Below are 21,520 nucleotides of genomic sequence, written 5' to 3' on the forward strand. Positions count from 1 at the left end.
TCTGGAGACTGGCTAGGCCACTCCAGGACTTTCAAATGCTTCTTACGGAGCCACTCCTTTGTTGCCCGGGCGGTGTGTTTTGGATCATTGCCATGTTGGAAGACCCAGCCTCGTTTCATCTTCAAAGTTCTCACTGATGGAAGGAGGTTTTGGCTCAAAATCTCACGATACATGGCCCCATTCATTCTGTCCTTAACACGGATCAGTCGTCCTGTCCCCTTGGCAGAAAAACAGCCCCATAGCATGATGTTTCCACCCCCATGCTTCACAGTAGGTATGGTGTTCTTGGGATGCAACTCAGTATTCTTCTTCCTCCAAACACGACGAGTTGAGTTTATACCAAAAAGTTCTACTTTGGTTTCATCTGACCACATGACATTCTCCCAATCCTCTGCTGTATCATCCATGTGCTCTCTGGCAAACTTCAGACGGGCCTGGACATGCACTGGCTTCAGCAGCGGAACACGTCTGGCACTGCGGGATTTGATTCCCTGCCGTTGTAGTGTGTTACTGATGGTGACCTTTGTTACTTTGGTCCCAGCTCTCTGCAGGTCATTCACCAGGTCCCCCCATGTGGTTCTGGGATCTTTGCTCACCGTTCTCTTGATCATTTTGACCCCACGGGATGAGATCTTGCGTGGAGCCCCAGATCGAGGGAGATTATCAGTGGTCTTGTATGTCTTCCATTTTCTGATGATTGCTCCCACAGTTGATTTTTTCACACCAAGCTGCTTGCCTATTGTAGATTCACTCTTCCCAGTCTGGTGCAGGTCTACAATACTTTTCCTGGTGTCCTTCGAAAGCTCTTTGGTCTTGGCCATGGCGGAGTTTGGAGTCTGACTGTTTGAGGCTGTGGACAGGTGTCTTTTATACAGATGATGAGTTCAAACAGGTGGCATTCATACAGGTAACGAGTGGGGGACAGAAAAGCTTCTTACAGAAGACGTTACAGGTCTGTGAGAGCCAGAGGTTTTCCTTGTTTGAGGTGACCAAATACTTATTTTCCACCCTAATTTACGAATAAATTCTTTACAAATCCTACCATGTGAATTCATGGATTTTTTTTTCACATTCTGTCTCTCACAGTTGAAGTGTACCTCTGGTGCAAATTACTGACCTCTGTCATCATTTTAAGTGGGGGAACTTGCACAATCAGTGGCTGACTAAATACTTTTTTGCCCCACTGTATATACCATCAAGACAGTGTACATCACTGTCACAACAGCATTTGTTTTCATTCAAAGGCTTCATGATTTTTTCTATAATGGTGGGCCGGTCTCTAGTCAAAATGCCCGGGCCGCTGTAAGCAGCTGCGCGCGCTCCCGCGGACGGCAATCATGATCACTTTCTGGCACAACACCTGGAGTTAATGGGGATGTCACTACCTGATCCGTACTGGAAACCTGATCGGTACCACGCATGTGCGAAAGGTGTCTACTTCCGGTCATGATAAACAATATATACGCCGTGTGTTTTTTTCTGAATAGTTTCGTCACGTTTATCATCAGTACAGTGGAAATACATTTCACATAAATAATTTAGTGCTGAAACGAGAATTAAAATGTTTAAAAATGACATTTTGTTTATCTTTGTAAAACAAATGTGTTTATTGTGGATGTGATATTGTCAATGGATTTAAGCAGCATTTTGTTCATGCTTTGTCAAAGTTGTGTTGAGAGATTAATACAGACTCTAGCTCAGGAAACTGTGGCCATGTACTGTAAATTGGACTGAAGCATATGGACATTTCTTTGCAGTTAGTGTGGTGATACCTGAAGCTCTTGTGAAGAATAAACCTTCCTGTTATGAAACCGACATCAGCTCCCTTTTTCTATTCTTTATCACAGCACCACACATTGTTGAACAGGAAACCAGTTGCCCCTCTGGTCATCATCTTAGGAAGGCAACAAGTCCAGCATTTGTACTTCACCAAAGGTTTACTGTCACGGTTCTGGGCCAGTTTGACCCAGTATTTTGAGTTGTTATGTTTTGGTGTGTTTTTGCATAATGGATTGTTTTCTTATTCTCTTGTAGTGATGATGATGATGATTATTAGAGTTCCATGTTTCTGTTTATTCGTGTTTAAGGATTTGTTGTCTCATGTATTGTTTGAGTTCCATGTGTTATATTCTGTCTGCCTCTCAGTCTGTGTCCTTGTTTAGTGGTTTCTTGTTTCCTGTTTTATTGTGAAGGTCTGTGACTCAGGTGAATGTGTTCAGTTTTACTGTGTATGCCCTTAGTGTCGCGTCGTACCCTCAGATTATGCCTGTGTGTTTTTGGTCTCTGCATTCCGTGTTCACTTCATGTTTTGTTTTCATGCCAGCAATAAAGCTGAGGTTTTGAGTTGCATTCTGTTTTCGAGTGCTGCATTTGGATCCTCATATCCACCTGCCCGCACACAGAGCCCTGACATTTACCCAGACATGTTCCTCTTTTTTAGAATCAAATGAAATTTGTGAGTTTGGATAGCATTCCTTTGTATTTTTAATTAGCTTAAAGGCTCTTACCATTGATCTCAGTCAGGTTGTATGGATCTGTTGCCCAGCCGTCTTCCAGTTTTGCTGGCTGGACATCCACGTGGCCGTAGATGCACACTGTGTGTTTGCTGGAGTCATTACCAAACTGAGCCGTCACCACTTTAGGCAACTCTAATGTCTGGCCATCAGGAAGCTGCACATACAGTCGAGATCAGCACACAATTTCTTTTCCATCAATCTATCAATCCTTCTGATTTTAAAGTGTGTTCAAAACGCTTGCAATAGTATTCAGCTGGTCTATGTCTCTCTCACATATCAATGCAATTTCTTTTATAGTCTTGCACTGTGTGTAAGACTATAAAAGGGATACTCCTCCAGGAGGCCAGAAGATCTGCTTTTCTGGAGGCATTATAGTACAGTAACAGTTCACACTGGGTGGCACCTAATTAATGGTTAATGGTGAAAAGCTAGGCCCTCTAGTATGGCCTCTTTCTTGCTCTCTCTCTCTCTCACACACACACACACACACACACACACACACACACACACACACACACACAGTGTGTTTAATGAGTGTGGAAAGCGGCTTTGTTGTGGCCCAGTCAGTAATAAGAAGGCAAAGCTAGTCCTGAGCCCTCTCCTGCTTTTTTTGAAGTTTGCCAATGAGCTGACCTCTGTGAGAAATCCACCACATTTACCAGCCAATTACACTGACAATTAGATACAAAGCTCCAATATCAACAAGCACTTCTAAAGAGCAGGGAGGGGTAATATTGCAAAGATAGGTGGTTCTTTCACTGACTTCTTGTTCTCCGATATCCACCAGCTGTACAGTCCCCCCCATCAACTGGAGTTTCTGAGCCACAGTCTCCATCATACGGTGCAGCTCTGGTCTCTTTTGGACATTGCTGGAGTCGCTTTCGATTGCAACCCAGTCCCTCAGCATCTGAAACACACAACCAAGATCCAAAACATTGTCACTGGACTTGATCTAATCCACCTGCCACTGAGTTTTATGTTATTTAATACTCCTGCCCTCAACTAGTGTCCAGTTCGCAAAATGTGCACTTGATTCTAAAGACATATTTTATTTGCAACACTGACATTCAGAAATAGTCAGTTGCTATATTGCCACTTTTTGACTTTGGCCACCAACACTCATTCATAAGACATTACATATTACATTTCCCCCTGTGGAAAATCACTGCGTTCAATATGTAAAAAAACACACAAAAAGTGTGAAATACTGTTGATGATTTATTCAAGTCTCCTGCAATGTCTTGGAATAAGCTGAATGTGAGAGTTGGCTAATTTCTTCTTCAAACTTGCTTTGTGCCTCAGCGGATGTATTCGTGGATACTAATGGATAGTAAAATTTTTAAAAGTTGTGACTATTCATGATATTTGGAGATTACCTAGGGCTGCTCGATTATGGCAAAAATGATAATCACGATTTTCACTGAAATTGAGATCTCGATTATTTGACGATATTTATTTAACAATAACAATGTATTGAATAATGACTTTAAAGATTGTCAAAAAATAATATAAAATAGTGTGCAAATACTGATAACAGTGCAAATGTTTGCAATATAAAAAATAAATGAAAGTTTACACACTATGTCTACTTGATCCACGTCTGACTCCGCGAACCCATAATGTTTCCACACCACTGAAGTTTTTTTTACCTCTCTTTTCAACCAACGGCAGTCACTCTCCTCTCCAAATAACTTCTGCTTAGCTTTCCGAGCTTCCCTCGGGTCCTCTTAATCAGCGGTCCCCAACCCCCGGGCCTCGGACCGGTACGTGAGTCGTTTGGTACCGGGCCGCGAGAGTTGAGGCTCAGGTGTGAAATGTATAGTTTTCAGGGTTTTTATCGGTTTTCAGCGTTATTTTGTTATCGTTTTTATCGTTTACTCGGTTTTCCTTGGTCTTTTCACGTGTGTTATGAATAAATTTTCTTTTTTTCGGTACCAGTACAAGTTTTATTTTGTTGTATTTATCCGCGACACCTTAAAGGCCGGTCCATGAAAATATTGTTGGGCATAAACTGGTCCGTGGCGCAAAAAAGGTTGGGGACCACTGCTCTTAATTGTTGTGACGTGTTCGAAATGCAGAGAGGTGCGCTCGATTTGCCACACGGAGCAGCGCGAGAGTAAAGCACAAGGGAGGGGCTAATAATCAGCTCAGTCATTTTTAATGATCGTTGAAAGCCCAGATCGTAATCGAGATTAAAATTCGATTAATTGAGCAGCCCTAACTCTACCCCATTTTTTTTCTAACTCCTGAGCCTTTATTTGATGTTTTTGTTTTAAATTTTGTCAAAATTTTGACAAAAATACATTTTAATGTCTCTTTAGTTGGAATAACTGCTTTCATATTCAAGTAGTCAGAGTATTATTATTTTTCTCAACAACAGCTGATATTGTACAGGTAAAAGTTGTGGTTGTTACTTCAGAGTCAACACCTCACCTTACTGTCTTTCCGTGTTGATGCCGAGTAAAGAAAGTGATCCAGAATCATTACAGTGTACTTTTGACCTCAGCCCCGACAATCTTCAAGGAGTCACACTTATATCACATGCAGATTCTTTTGTAGTTTGTGATTATATACAGCACGCTTAGCCTTACTTTTATTTCTTATTTGGTGTCTTATTCTAATGGCCTATCTATTGGTATTAAATTATATTCTTTCTTCTTGTCTAATAATGGTCTAGAGTGAAATATGGAACTATAAGTATGCTCTATTGAGATCAATGGGAGAATTTTGTAACAACATAGATTGCTTTCCACGATTGTTATTATTAGTTACGCTAATTATTACATTTGATTGGAGACTGTGTACATGCAGTTTGTAAGTCCTAGTCTCCACAGAAATTAAGTTAGTTGAAATAATCCATGTAGCTGCCAAATATGCAGCTACATGCATTATATGTATATATATATATATATATATATATATATATATATATATATATATATATATATATATATATATATATACATATACACTAGAGGGTCAGTTCAGCCGATTGGTGGTGTTTTTGTTGTTGTTGTTGTTTTAAATAAAAATAATTACATTTTGGTTTGAAGATAATATTGATACATTTATGCATTTGCATGAACTGGGGATGGAGGCCATTTTTGGCCAAGGTCTTTAAGGTTGTCAAACTGTATGACACACTGACAGACAGAAGCCACACTGCAAGACCAACAAATGGACTGTGACAGGCACACACATACACCATTCTCCTCATAAAAACACTTAGCTGATCTAACTGAATCCCTCTCTGAGCTTACCGCTGCTAGCGGAATGAGTGTGATTGTTTTACACTTGAGTTTGCTGAGTATCTCGGCAAGCTGATTGTTATACAGTACTTTTATTTTTTACTGATTATTGCAGTATATAGGCTGCAATAATCATTTAATTTCAGTCTGTGTATTTTTGTAGATACCATACGAAATGACAATAAACCTTGACGACTTGACAGAATAATTTAATAAAACCAAAACTCATATATTTTGAATCTGTGTAGGGTTTAGGATTAGGGCTGGCACTAGGGTCATTATTGATGATGATTGAGATTTTGTTTGACTCACAAGCTCAGATATTAAAGTAAATTGTCTAAACCCAATACACCTAACGGCATAGATTACAACAGTTCTAGCATTCAGAGTTCAGTGCTGCTAGAGTAAGGAGCAGATATTTGTACCTCCACATATTCGTCCTGGTGGCTGTCAACATACTGCGCTAGCTCCGTGTACTGGAAAGCATGGGCAGCAGAAATGAGCAGCAGGATGGAAGGCAGGACTTGAGGGTTCATCTGTTACAAGAGTCAGAAACAAAATCAGCAAAACCACACACACAAAAAGATTATTACTTTATTACACTAGATGTGTGTACTCCGAAAGCTCCCACAGCCAAAACACAACAGATTAAAACTTTCCTATTTTAAATTTTTGTCACATTTTTGTTAATCTCCCCATCAGTTTAGAATATAAGCTGAATGGGAGGACTGTATCCTGAAATCATGCATGTTTTAATTTAGTTTGATATAAAATTCACCTACAAGCATTCTGAAAGTTACTGTCCGCTAACTTGTGTCTTACCTTTTCTCTGCTGGAAATGTGTAAGATAGTTTCCTCAGGCTCGCAGACTGTGGTCCTGTGCTGTTGACTTGATTTTTATACCGAGCCCCAGGGTCAAGCAGTGAAACATTTCTTGACATAAAGCCAGGACAGCTGACAAAGTGATTTTTTTTTTCTGCTGAAAAGTGCAGGAATTAAACTCTGATCTATTGATTTGACTCCAAGTATGTGTACCTGTGGGCGAAGAGTGGACCTTAGGAATGCAGGGTCAGCGGGAACAAAGGAGCATGTGAAAGTCCAGTTGTTTGTGTTTTGGAATCTCCAAGCAAACCCAGCTGTGAGGACAAAAGCAGAGCTCAGCAAAGCTTTTGTTGTTCCATATTAGCCTGGTGTCCCACTGTGGTTAACTTAATGTCAGCCATTTCTACCTGACATTATTAACCTAAGCTGGGATTGTCTGAACATATTTAATCCCGTCACCACCTCCTGTTCATTGGATAAATTGTCCTCGCTCACAACATCCTGTTTCTCTTTGTGTGCCTCAGTGTGAGACAGGAAAAGAGACTCAGGAGTTGTTACACTGAAATAAAAATGTACGGGGGGGGGGGGGTGTTTAAGAAAGCCAAAGACAGCTGCCAACTTCTTAGTTCTTACTTTGTTTACTTATATTCATTAATGCTCTTATGGTCTTTCTTATTTTCCACAATGAGCTGATACAGTCATGTCAAAAAGAAGTTTTTTTTAATGTAGCCCTAAACTAAGCAGACTCCTACTGCTTGCATAGGAATTAAGAGGGTATGTAGAAGCTGCTGCTATGCACTTGGTTTAACTGCTCATCGAAGAAAGTTTTGGCAGTTTGCTGATGTGGAGCACTCAGTAAACACTATACCAACAAGGAAAGACATTACCAGTGACCTTAGATTAGTAATTTTTCCCATCATTGTGGAAAAGGTCATATCGAAAAAATGTGAACTATCTAATTCTACACTGAGAAATTCAATTCACTTTTAAATTCAAGATAGATTACTCACAAGTGAAAAGGATTCAAGACAGAGAAAAACGATCAGAGAAAAAGCAAAAAACCCAGGACCTACATCTCTTAATTATATTTTATGGTTTATTCAATGGGTTACCAGGAGAAAGCCTGTTCTCTTTAAAAAGAATATGACACATTAACACAGCTTGTTGGGCTTGTTTTGCCCCCACAGGATCTGTACAGCCATTCTGTCAACCAACTCCTTTGTATACCACAGTAATGTAGAGTCAAATGTAACACCATCTGTTTCACAGACTAAAACTGTGTCATACATCAGGAAAACAACCCAAGCACATCAATAAATCTACAACAGAATGACTGAAAACGAAAAGAATCAATGTGTTACAGTAGCCCAGTCAAACCTCAACCTGACTGAAATGCTGTGTCAGGAGAGAGCCGAATTAAATGCCAGCAAACCTCAACTGATCTGAACTGAAGCAACATCATAAAGATGAGTGGGCCAAACTTCACCCACAATAATGTGAGAAACAATAAGTAAGTTAAATCAAATTTATGTTTGATCTACGATCACTAAATTGTCAATACTCTTGTCAATACTCTCTCTCCTAAGAGACATGAAAGAAGTCTCCTTGTCTGACAAATTTGGAAGGAAAAGGAAGGTTAGAGATTGGCCTATAATTACCTAAGACAGTCAAGTGATGTGTTTTTAAGTATGTTTAACTCCTGCCAGCTTGAAGATTGACTGTCTGCTTTCCGTTTGAGATCAGACAAAATTGGGTGTGCTCAGGGCGGTATGCTCTAAGCTCACTATAAAATGCATAAAGAGAACTAATAATTTTTTAAATAACCCCTCAGATATCCAAACTCAGTTATTTACATTTTGTATTAATCACAACATAGCGTAAAGCATGCATAGCTTTTTTAGTAAGTACCTGTTCTGCTATCGTGGCTTTTCATAAAACACTGAGCATGTCTAAATGTCTGTGAAGATTCTCCAGGTCATCGTAGTCTAAGGAGCTTGGAAAGAAAAGCGTCTGGACTTCTTTAAGTTGCTTGAAGATGTTTCACCTCTCATCTGAGAAGCTTCTTCAGTTCTAAGAGTCAAATGGTGGAGAGTCCCAGATTTAGGACACGCTGGTGATCCTCTACCTAATCACATGAGCCAAGGTGCGAAAGTGGGTGTGGGTCACAATCAGCCAGGGTTTCGGGTGAGCTCATTGTGAAACCTGGCCCCACCCTATCATGTGATTTCCTGAGGTCAGATGACCCAGGATGTGAGTGGGCCTTAAGGCGTCTGGGAAGGGATCTCAAAACTGGATTATAGATGGCAGACAGTTGGTGTCATAAACCACCGCCTCTGTTCAAAGATGGTCGCTCACAGTGGACATAGATGGCTTCTTTCACTCCTCTTTCAAACCATCTGTCCTCTCTGTCCAAATTGTGAACATTGGCATCCTCGAAAGAGTGACCTTTGTCCTTTAGATCCAGATGGACAGCTGAGTCTTGTCCCGTGGAGGTGGCTCTTCTATGTTGTGCCATGCGCTTGTGAAGTGGCTGTTTGGTCTCTCCGATGTAGAGGTCTGGGCATTCCTCGCTGCACTGTACAGCATACGCCACATTGTTAAGTCTGTGTTTTGGCGTTTTGTCTTTCGGGTGAACCAGTTTCTGTCTGAGCGTGTTGCTGGGTCTGAAATACACTGGGATGTCATGCTTGGAGAGAACCCTCCTGAGTTTCTCTGATACACCGGCTACATAGGGGATGGCAATGTTGTTGCGTCTGTCTTTCTTATCCTCCCTCGCTGGTGTCTGATCTTCTTTTCTGTGCCTCTTTGCTGACTTTATAAACGCCCAATTAGGATAGCCGCATGTTTTAAGTGCTTCCTTTATATGTGTGTGTTCCTTCTTTTTCCCTTCAGGCTCAGAGGGAACATGTTCTGCCCGGTGGTGTAGGGTCCTAATTAAAATGGCCTGTATTTATATAGCGCTTTACTAGTCCCTAAGGACCCCAAAGCGCTTTACATATCCAGTCATCCACCCATTCACACACACATTCACACACTGGTGATGGCAAGCTACATTGTAGCCACAGCCACCCTGGGGCGCACTGACAGAGGCGAGGCTGCCGGACACTGGCGCCACCGGGCCCTCTGACCACCACCAGTAGGCAACGGGTGAAGTGTCTTGCCCAAGGACACAACGACCGAGACTGTCCGAGCCGGGGCTCGAACCGGCAACCTTCCGATTACAAGGCGAACTCCCAACTCTTGAGCCACAATCGCCCCTAATTACTCCAAGTTTGAGTTCCAGAGGGTGATGGGAGTCAAAGAGGAGGTACTGGTCCATGTGTGTGGGCTTCCGGTAAACTTCAATGTTGAGGTTGCCATTCTCTTCGATGTGCACAGCGCAGTCCAGGAAAGGCAAACAGTCGTCCTTTGTGTCTTCCCTGGTGAACTTGATGTTTTTATCCACAGCGTTAATGTGCGCAGTGAAGGATTCCACTTCTTGTGTTTTGATTTTGACCCAGGTGTCGTCTACATATCTGTACCAGTGGCTGGTTACTCTTCCTTTGAAAGAGCCAAGAGCCTTCCTTTCCACTTCCTCCATGTAAAGGTTGGCTACAATAGGTGACACGGGGAGCCCATGGCGCAGCCTTGTTTTTGTCTGTAGAAACCCTTGTTGTATTTGAAATATGTAGTGGTGAGGCAGAGGGTAACAGTGTGCAAATCTGATCGGGTGTGAAGTTGGTCCTGTCCTCCAAGGAGCTGTCTTCTTGTTGTCGTTTTCTGACAGTCTCCACGGCCTCCGTGGTGGGTATGCAAGTGAAGAGGGAGACTACATCAAAGGACACCATGGTTTCATCTGGGTCCAGGGTAAGTTTCTAGACCTTGTCGATGAAGTCGGTGGAGTTCTTGATGTGATGTGGGGTGTTCCCCATAAGAGGTGCTAGGATGGTAGCAAGGTGTTTCGAGATGTTGTAAGTGGCTGAGTTTATGCCACCTACAATGGGTCTGAGTGGGACACCTTCTTTGTGGATCTTAGGAAGTCCGTAAATGCAGGGTATGGCATCCCCTGGGTAAAGGCGGTGATATGTAAGGCGGTCAATGATTTTGTCCCTTTCAAGGTCTTGAAGGCAAGCTATAACTTTCTTTTTGTAGCTGCTTGTGGGGTCTCGCTTTAAGGCTTCGTAGGTATTGTTGTCACTGAGGAGAGTAGTAATCTTTGTGTGGTAATCTGTTGTGTTTAGGACCACGGTGCACCTTCCCTTTGTCCCTCTTGTCTCCCACTGGGTGTCCTAAATCTGGGACTCTCCACCATTTGACCATTAGAACTGAAGAAGCTTCTCGGATGAGAGGTGAAACGTGTTCAAGCAACTTAAAGAAGTCCAGACGCTTTTCCTCTTTCCAAACTCCTTAGACTACGATGACCCGGATGACTGAGAACCTTCACAGACATATTTATTTATTTATAAAGTGCCTTTTAAGACACCCAAGGACACTTAACAATAGAACAAAAATACATAATAGAACAATGGCAAAAGAAGTAATATAGGTGCTCTTTTTTTGCCTGCTAAACAAGAGCACCTATATTACTACTGACAAAATGAAGAACAATGTAAAGGGTTCACGGTAAGTATGCAGATAATAAAATCGCACAGCTCTATCTCTCAGTGCGTTTCTCTATTTTCTGCCTTATTTACTTGCTTATTAGACACCAGTCTAGCGTTGTATACAGCGCTGTCGGCCGCTGTATACCGCTTTTTTTTCCTCCCCCCAAAAAATTACATCTGGCAAAGCCTAATTTCTGCTATTCAATACCAAAAGAAAATCACAATTTATGCAAAATTTTGCAAAACCTTTTAGCTATGTCTCTAATAAAACCTCTCTTACTTTGTGAAAAAAAGAAAAGTTTTTTTTCCCACTTTCTGCTATATAATTCTATTTTTTATGACTACAGTTAAAAAAAACCCAAACTAAAACAACAAAATGGACAGTCTGGGCAACGAGCTACCAGAACTTCTTGTGTAATTTTACACATTTATTTCTTACAATTTAAATTCCAAAGAGTTGTGCTTGACAGATTCTTTTCTTTGTCACAGCAGCTTTTTCTTTAACATGTAGTGTCATGTAATTAATATATCCTTAGTGCTTATTTTGTTTATTATATTGTTTTATGTACTTTAATAATGAAGGTTTGTAAAGCAAGGCCGCTTTTGACTCATAAACTAAGTGCTCAGCCAGACTGAAAAACAGGAAGTTCCTTGTACCTTGTACCTTACATGGTACAAGGAACTTGGGTGAAAGTGGTATGTTGTATTGATTGCTTTGAGTACTCCGGGAGAGCAGAAAAGCGCTATATAAGAATCATTTACCATGGTAACCCTCAATGTAAAGCACCACCAGCAGACTATTGTTGTTATTTGGTGCTATGTAAATGAAAATGAATTGGATGGCCTCTGGATAATCTTTAGTTTTCCCCATTATAATATAAAATGTGGTGGAGCTTAGGGTTGCATATTTCAACAATCTTAATTTAATTTTAATTTTAAGCACTAATAACTGGATATTTCATTGAGCTGAGCAGCAGGCCTTTTTTTCACATTTGTTTCCATTTTTCCATTCCATTGAAGTGCAGTACTCAGCTCAATAAGATTGTTTGAATTTGATTTTATTTCATTAATATCCATGTTTTATATTCTCTCTATCCCAACCTACCTCAAATTGCTGAATGGTAAATGGTAAATGGCCTGTATTTGTATAGCACTTTACTAGTCCCTAAGGACCCCAAAGCGCTTTACACATTCAGCCATTCACCCATTCACACACTGCTGAACTGACGCAAAGAATTATATCTTTAAAATTGCTATGATAATAATAATAATAATAATAATAATACTAATGATAATAATTTAAAAAATATTACTATTATTATTATTAGTAGTATTGTTGTTATTCATAAAGTCAGAAATATTTCTGTTGTCAACAGTTTTACTGTATGTATTATTGTCACTAATACCGTACAGTATTACTGTCACAATTATACATAGGATGTGACCTCACATTGTAAACTAATTTCAGCAAGTAACCTGTTAATGATGAAAACACATTTTATTCATTGCCATTACACATTTACAGAATTTTCTGTTTCAGAAATCTGAACATCATAAATAAACATGTATTTTCGTTTTTAAACAACACAGACAGCAGACTCGGGGTTGTAATGATTCAGAATCTAAGCTTTTTACTTAAACGTGTTATGGCATCTGTTACACTGGGCTATTTAAAAGGGCCAGTTGCCAGTTCATCCAAACAAACAAAACTAATAATTTTCATAAGAAATTCTGGAAGGAGACTATTGCTCCATTACTGCTTAAAACTGTTAACAAAGTATGCCAATTTAGCAATTAAAAGTTATTACATACAACACTGTTTTTCTTACCCCTTAAAAAAGTGTTTTATAATATAAATGGGAAGCTATAAAATTAATACTATTGCCATAATAAATCAAAATAGCCTTTACAATTCTAATGCAACATCTTATTCTCTCTTATGGCGGCTTAATAAAAGTTGTGCGTGTGTATTATATAAACTACAAAATGGAGTAGATAATATATGTCAACACTGCAAGGTTGCAGGACATCTTACTGCAATGTTTTACTGTACAGAATCAGAAAATGCAAAAATAAAGAATAATTCTTAAGGAATAAAATAAATAATGATGTATAAGAATGTGATATTGTGCCTTTGATATCTGCTGAAGGTTGAAAGCAAAGTGTTAGGTAGGTCTGAGTAGATCTGTTTTTTCAAGGACTTATTTCACATATATACACATATCACTTACATTTCCAGTGTTTGCTGTATTCTCACATAACTTGGTACTGAATACTATATCGGCCTGGATTTTTTGAATGTGTGCCACTTTAGCGCCACAACATTTCAAAAAGATATTGGAGATGACAGTACTTTTCAGTTTTTTTAAATTCAGAACTCTGCAAGTGTATGATTTAAAAAACAAACAAACAAGCAAATCTCTAGCCTCATGTAGTGAACCAAAAACAAACAAAACTGGTGGAAAGTTTGTTATGATCTAAAACGCCACTGGATTTTAACAAGACTCCTAAAAAGTCAATGACGAAGACTCAATAATAAAATTAACTGTAAATACTAGACTTGATAATTTTGTTATTGAGGAAAATATTTCAGTATTGCATATTGGTGAGGGAAAAAAAAAACTATGTGAATTATTCATTATTTATTTTTCTGATGGATTAAAGTGGACAAAGGCTAATTTACACCATGGAGCCCTGCTCTCAAAAACTGATATGGATTTAACACTCCTTGTAGCTGGATTTAAGATACTTGTGCTTGTTTTAAACATGTTTAGCACCATCTTGTGATACAGAATGCTACATCACCGAGTTGGTTGGTTTGTTTGACTTCCGTTTATTTCAGCAAACTAGTAACTCAGTGGAATATGAGGAGGCTAAAACTAAAATTTCATTTAAAGGGTTCACTTTTGTGCTGCCTACTCTGTAGGGTGGCTATAGCTCAGGAGGTAGAGCATCTACTGATCGGAAGGTCGGTGGTTTGATCCCAGTCTGCATGCCAAATATGCAATGTGGCGTGTTGTATAGAGCGCTTTGAGTATTCCGGGAGAGTAGAAAAGGGTTAGGGTTAGTTTTAGTGTCCTTATTTTCACCTGAGTTGGTTGGTTCAGTGCAAGTCTGTTAACAGCAACCAACAAACCAACGAGGTGACATGTTCTGTACTGACACAAGATGGCACTAAACATTTTCTAAAAAACTTTTAAGTGTTTGTGTAGCTGGATTTATCTATATCAGTTTTTGAGAGCAGGCCTTCATGGTGTAAATTACCCTTACTAAGAAATATTATTAAGAACTATTATTCTTCTTTGACCATTTATTAGGAGAACAGCACACAAGCTCATTTTACTTGCAAACCTGTGTCAATACAGAAATACAATTCTTCCTATATGAACAAAAGTAATGGGTTACCTATACATGAAGCTTCTGACAGCTCTGGTATGCAGTTCTGGTATAAATAATAAATTAACTCTGTAGTTATTGAATCAACAGAGCGTTAGCGACTTTTATGTACAACATGCTTCAGAACTCCGTTGTAACTTTACACGGTCTTTCACTTCCTGGATGAGTTGCTGTTTCGCTTTGCGATAAAACTGCTTACAGTTGATCACTTCATATCTATGACAAATAAAATTTAACAAAATGACTCGTTGCAATCTTTAAATCTTATTATAGTACCATACTCAGTCAATGAGCTCTTTAGAATGACCAATTCTTTTACAGATCTTTTAAAGGCAGACTTCATGGCTAGGTGAATGTTTATTAACACCTGCAGGAACAAGACTGAACACACATGAATTTACATGAAGGCCCAACATTTTTGTCCATACAGTGCATCGAACTAAAGTTTTTGGTATTATAACTGCTCTGGTCCTGTATGTTGAATATGCATTGAACTCACATTGACTTGTTCCTTTTATTCTCTAATACACCATTCCTGGCCATGCCTGTGTGAAACGACTGCTGTAGGATTGCTAGTAAATGAGTGCAGCGGCACTTTGACGGTACGTTAACTCACTCCACTCTGGATGAAAGAAGAGTATGTATTTTCTAAGGACCTCTAGCTGCACTTGCAGGACTTGACCTTCATATTTGAGAGCTGTTCTATTTTGGGGGTCTTGCCGATGTAGTACAGGATAGTGAGAGGCTCCAGGTCTTGGGAGACACAGCAGGGGGATGCCGATGCTGCAGGGTTGATGGTGTTATACAGACCTAACACCTGGAATATACATATTAGAACCATATCATAAAATAAAATATGATTTACAGTGCAGTGCGACTGCATTCATGTTTACGTTTACTGTGTAGCCTTTCAAACTTCCTCATTCAGTACCTTGGAATGCTGGGTGTCTGCACTCCACAGATATGGACAGGCCCCTGCACAAAAGTTGGCCTCATAGCCTTTGGGCTCATGGATCCACCTCCAGCCCAGGTCCCTCTTAAAATCAATGTAGAGCGATCGTAAGCAGCAGTTATCCTGAACATTTCTGTAAAGACATAAAGTGGAAAAGTGAATAACAGAGCTGTGGGAATCCTCTCGTCACTAGTGTGTGCAGTCTATAAAAAGTCACAGATGGAGAGATGAAGATAGGTGAAGATGCGCTCAGATTAGATTCTTTACTTATTGTGGGCAACCACTGAACCAGAAAAGATAAATATACATAGTTAAACAGATCAGCCAACAAGTTGTCCAGGGTGTTGCCTTTCACTTCTGCTTTCAGCCTGTTTTGAAAGCAGTTTGCAATACCAGTTAGTGGTCAACTTGTTGACACTCTCTGCATGCTGCCAAGCATCAGTGCCTTAGTATGTATGCCCCATTGGCTGTCCAGAGAGAGGGACTGTGGGAACTGAACCAATGCACAGTTTTTCATTTTAATTCACCAGGAAAGGGTACATCAAGCGTAGTTCACGAAGAAAAGGAAAGCTATATCCAGAATCTTGTTTTATTTGTTTGTTTGTTTGTTTGTTTGTTTTCAAATTGTCAGCATTCTGTTGGAAAAAACTTTGGAAAGCTGTGCTCTTCCTGGCTTCTTCGTTTAACAAAATTGTTCCAGTTTCTTCAGTTGGACTTGAACTGGTACAGACTTTTTTTCTTACAACACTGTTGCTACTTTTTCCCCTTCACCTGGAGGTAAAGATGTTTCCTTATTGAAAATAGGGACTGCATGGCATTATGAAGTATTGCACAGTGGTAAGAAAAATATAGCTTGCGTAGGGGTCATCACTCAAAAGTAACAATGAAACTCATTTGTTACACTATAGTTACATTAATGCATTGTCACATAATTACCAGTTAACAATATAAACCTGAGCACAATCCAACACATCAACACAAAACCCTATCCTAATGAGGATACACATAATATTTTTCCTTTTACACTTATGAACTCAAAGCAAAGATGAAAACAAGCACAAAGAGACTGAAACCAATCACCACGGTGATTCTACTTTAGAAACATGAACATGATCAGTGCCTTTTGTTACTTGTTGAAGTTTAGGCTGTGGTTGATGGGCTGTGGGTTAAAACACGCACTCACCTTTAACATCACTATGGGCTCTAGCCAAGAAGTCAGAGTGTTAACAGTTATTCTATATCTTTGTACCTAATGACAACCAATTCTGTGCAGTGCCTAGTGCTATTAGTGTTGCTTGGCCCCTTTTTACTTGATGACTCATTTCTGAAAATCTCCACAACAGATAGGGACATTGTTATTGCTTTGCATTTGGCAATTTGGTTTTCAGACAAGTACTTGGAGCAGTAGGCAGCATCAAGAGCTCTCTTGGATCGATGGTTCTTATGTTGGGACTGGGACTCCAGGCGGTATGAAGGTAGCAACATGAGGAGAAGATGTGGACCCCGAACACTGTGCTGCCACTTCCTAAAAACCTTTAGGTCACGACCACGGATTAGGTTGTCGTCGATACCAGAAAACATAAGAGATTAATAAGCAGCACTGCAAGGGCTGGTAATGACAGAAAAGTTCATTACAAAAAAAACATTATCAAAGTATTCAGAGTAAAATTATCAGCATAGCTCCAGTGCTTATAGAAAGGTGAAATTTCTGTTAAAGGGAGAGGGGGTCAGACAGAAATAATGACTGCATGTACTCTACTTAACACAGAACACAAAACCTGCATAGATTTGCAATGCCTTGACACAGTGAAAATGGCTAAATAGCACAAAAGAAAATGACAACACCTATTAATTAATGTGTGTGAATAAAAAGATTTTGAATCTGTTATTGAATGTACGCACAGATGTAATTGATCTCACGTCAGCAGGCAGCTTGTTCCAAAGAACAGGACAACAGTAACTGAAATAACCCTCAGCAGACTGAGATCGGATTCTGGGATCATTTAAAAAATCTAAACCTGATGATGTGAGAGGTCTGACTGGGTTGTAGATGGTGATTAATTCTAAGCTGTACTGGGGGGCCAAACCACAACAGCTTTCTAGTGTGAACTATTATTATAGGGTCTACCTTACAATAGGGCTGCCACGATTTGTCGACTAGTCACGATTACGTCGACTATCAAAATCGTCGACGACTGATTTAATAGTCGACGCGTCGTTTGAAGCTTTGTAAGATCACAAAAGACGCAGGAATAAGTGGCAGGATTTAAGAGTGTAATAACGGACTGAAACAGAAGATGGCAGCATTGCATGTACAAGGATGTCAGCTACCGTTAAACCCCGAAGAAGAAGAAGAAGAAGAAGAAGCAGCTGTGTCCCAGAATTCATAGCGCGGCCCAGCGCAGTTTCCAACAATGGCGGCAGCTAGTTAGTTTTAACTTTACTCTTATTATTCTTTCTGGGTCACAAAATAAACCTTTAACATATTTTCAGGCGAGAATGTAGCTGTGTAAACCTCAAATATCTGCTCAGTTTATCAAGACACCACATATTTTCAAAAGCGCTCTGACGTTTTCGGAGACATCTGTTACCCACTAGCTCGTTAGCGAGCCGGGGGCTAGGCTCACTAGCGCCGTGAGAACACCGGACTCCCCGCAAATCGTTTTCAAACCCACCGCCGTCTTTCACTCCTCAGGTTAAATATATATGAGTCACTTAGATAACTTAAAATGTTATTGTTTGGCTTTTTTTTTTTTTTTTGTATTTTATTTGTTCCTGAGTAAATCAGTTTGTCTGAGATTAAAGTTATAGTTTTTACACAGCTGAATAAACGTCAAGCAGACAACTGATTATCAGAAGTGTGAGATGCTCCAGAATATACTCCAGTGTCCTGTTATATTTTAGATAGCAAGGAGTTTATTAAACTTCACCGAAACAATCTGCAAATTTCATTAAAATTTAATAAACTATCATCTTGTCTTTATTTTTAGTTAGCACAGACCTTAAACACTTAAAGCTGTAAGCTAATGATAGTTATATAAGAGCAGATGCTGCTGGTGCAATAAGCTGTAGTTTTACGTCCAATGGATGATGATCTGATTAGTTGACTAATCGCAAAAATAATCGGTGACTAGTCGACTATCAAAATAATCGTTTGTGGCAGCCCTACCTTACAACATAAAAGTGCCTTGAGGCAACATTTTTCAAATAACCTGCAAATCGTGCCTCCAGCTCCTCACTCTTATTAGGAATGATGTAGTTATTTGATGGTACAAAAGTGCAGCATGGGCAGTGCAGGCTGATCTTGAATCCACTGTTTCGGTCTATGGAAAAACAAAAGTAATGAGAAGTTATTTAACACAAAGCATAAACAATTGGGAAAAGGCAATACTGATGGGACAGAATGTACTCACCTCTGTGGTTTAGCCATTCACTAACTGCCTCTGTAACATCAAAGGATAACCACTCCCCCTCTGTTTGTGTTCGTATTACCTTGCTGTCAATATACCGCTGTGTTGGGGATGTCACATCTTTATATCCTAAAATCTGTTGACAAATTAAAGGAATGTGAAGTCAAAGTTCTGATTAATTAAATGTTGAATGTTCAATAGTACTAATTTACACAGCAATACAAAAGATGGATAAAATACCTGTATTAATACTAAAACTGTGCCAAAATTTAAATAAAATTATTTTGTAGCCTTGTAGTCATGGCCAACAATTTACAAAAAATATTAGTAAATGGTTTCTAAAATTACCTATAAAGGTCTTTTTAGACCTATGTATATCTATAAAGGTTTGCAGATGGCATCTGTGGGGCTAAGGGTTGTTAGAATTAGACACCCTCAAGACATAAATAGTTAAAATTAAAGCTGCAAGCAGCGTTAAGTTGGCCCTCGCACCCTGGCACATCGAGCCATGTCCAACACCTACACCCATCATGTCCGATCTGATGTAGCATTGATGGAATTCATGCGTAGAACCACCAGCTAAAATTTCATCTCGTTCAATGATGAGTATAGTCGTCCCACTAGGTGGTGCTCTAACCATTACTGACGAATGGCATATCAAATATTTCCGAGCTTGACTCTCGACTCATGCCTATGAAGTTTGGGAGAGGTTGGACATTGTGTTTCTTAGTGACAGCAGATTACTGCTTTTTGGCAAGTGATTGAAACTCCCCATGCCGTTGTGACCACCCGTTTCCTTGAACGTAAAAAGCTTTGCAATTTAACATCACAAAGCTCTTTAGATTCCCTGCACTGGAGATCAAGTCAATCTGATGAAATCCCTGGGAGGAGTTCGTCAAAGTACGAGACCTGAAAAGAAGGGAAAATGTCGCCAAAATTACACATTAATGTTAAAATGGCTGACTTCCTGTTGGATTTGGGATATTGCTCCAAGATACTTTTTTGTAAATCTTGATATCCTTCCATAAGCTTCCCAGGTTTCAGACTCGTAGATGAAACAGAGCAGAGGTTGATGTTTTAAAATTTTATAGAGGGCACTGTGGAGCCATTTTGCAATATTCCATGGAAATGATCACATAACAAGAAAGCCTTCACGACATTAGAGGTGTGGGCAAAATTTCAAGACTTTTTAAACTTTCTAAGCCCCTCAAAAGCTACTTCATCTTTCACGGTGAACCGCCATGCCACCAGGGTGCGCCGTTCAGTTTAAACTCACAATTTTCTCACTGAAGCATCATGAGGGACGGATGTTAATATTCACCGCTTTTGAGGTGGCCATCATGAACCTGTGAAAATCAGTATATCAAAGTGAAAGACATGACATTTCCTGTTCCCACTAGGTATTGCTCTGCGTATTCCTGACAATGGGCATATCAAACCTTCGCACTTTTAGTGCTCGGGCCCTAATTAAAAGTTATGGTTTAAAAACATTATGTCAACCTGAATTATCACTTCATTTTATGTCAGATAAAACTATCCATTTTGATGTCATGTTAATATAATTTCTACACAGGTTTTCAGCCATTATTTTGAGTCCTGAATGCATGTAATTATTAAACAAATTTGATTTACTGTTTAGCAATTTTGATTCATTTGTAATTATTAATACAGGATAAATAAGCAGCCAAGGCCTATAGCAACATAATTAAGAGAGGATTCAAGGTAACCTGATCCAGTGCTAACTATATCCTTGAAAAAAGGAAGGTTTTAAATCTAATCTTGAAAAAAACAGAGGGTGTCTGTCTCCAAAATCCAAGGTGGGAGCTGGTTCCACCTTACAGAGGACTGAAAGTTGAAGGCTCTGCCTCCTATTCAATTTTTAATTATCCCAGAAACCACAAGTAAGCCAGCAGTCTGACAGTAAAGTGCTCTGTTGAGTATAATTCACTCTCTGAAATGACTAGATAAGGTATTATGAATTCCTAAAGATGAAATGGGCCCTGATTATTCAAAAACTTGAACGTGAAGAGAAGGATTTTAAACTCAATTCTGGATTTAACGGGCAGCCACTGAAGAGAACACACTACAGTGGTCCCTCGCTATAACGCATTTCAACTTTTGCAGCTTTGTTATTTCACAGATTTTTTTGTGCAATTTTGCATGCTTTTTTTTCTTTTCTTTTTTTTTTCACAGCACATTGTGTTCTGTGTCCTGATCAGTGTTGGTCAAGTTACTTGAAAAAAGTAATCAGTAACTAATTACTGATTACTTCCCCAAAAAGTAATCCCGTTACTTTACTGATTACTTATTTTCAAAAGTAATTAATTACCTAGTTACTCAGTTATTTTTTAAAAACACGATTTACAACCTGAATAGGTAATAAAGCAATACATCTTTCAGCCCAATTCTACTTTTTCTGCATAATCCATCATATGAAATGTAATCAAATGGAAAAGTCTCTTTTTAAAGCTTGGTTTTATTAGTTTTAATTTTTTAACTTTATGCATCAAGCAAAAATTTAATTATATGCAACATTCTCTGACAGGAAGAAATTTGTTTAACATTTAGACCTATTTTCTGCACATTCCAGCAC

The 21,520-nt window shown here is 39.3% G+C and overlaps 2 protein-coding genes across 6 annotated transcripts in view; both read right to left on the reverse strand.

Annotated features, from left to right (window-relative positions):
• cndp1 (carnosine dipeptidase 1) overlaps positions 1–7,596 on the reverse strand; it is a 45,915-nt gene extending 38,319 nt beyond the window's left edge. For 3 of the 5 annotated variants that reach the window (XR_014279536.1, XR_014279537.1, XM_082551035.1), the window contains exons 1-4: positions 6,587–7,596; positions 6,190–6,300; positions 3,280–3,423; positions 2,508–2,670 (exon numbers count right to left, since the gene is read on the reverse strand). Coding sequence is in view for 3 of the 5 variants with exons in the window: in XM_082551035.1 (XP_082407161.1) it covers positions 2,508–2,670; positions 3,280–3,423; positions 6,190–6,300 (418 nt within the window). In the remaining 2 variants the exon portion in view is untranslated. Of the gene's footprint in view, positions 1–2,507; positions 2,671–3,279; positions 3,424–4,949; positions 5,030–6,189; positions 6,301–6,586 lie in introns of those variants that run through there. The other 2 variants (XM_082551034.1, XM_082551036.1) reach the window with 2 other exon arrangements.
• Positions 7,597–7,660: 64 nt separating this feature from the next.
• Positions 7,661–21,520, reverse strand: part of tgfb2 (transforming growth factor, beta 2) — a 46,502-nt gene continuing 32,642 nt past the window's right edge. The window contains exons 3-7 of the mRNA XM_082551048.1: positions 18,931–19,063; positions 18,728–18,840; positions 16,914–17,086; positions 15,497–15,650; positions 7,661–15,382 (exon numbers count right to left, since the gene is read on the reverse strand). Coding sequence (XP_082407174.1) covers positions 15,224–15,382; positions 15,497–15,650; positions 16,914–17,086; positions 18,728–18,840; positions 18,931–19,063 — 732 coding nt within the window. The 3' untranslated portion in view covers positions 7,661–15,223. The remainder of the gene's footprint in view (positions 15,383–15,496; positions 15,651–16,913; positions 17,087–18,727; positions 18,841–18,930; positions 19,064–21,520) is intronic.

This window comes from Aulonocara stuartgranti (assembly GCF_965226115.1).
Source record: "Aulonocara stuartgranti genome assembly, chromosome: 11".
Lineage (NCBI taxonomy): Eukaryota > Metazoa > Chordata > Actinopteri > Cichliformes > Cichlidae > Aulonocara > Aulonocara stuartgranti.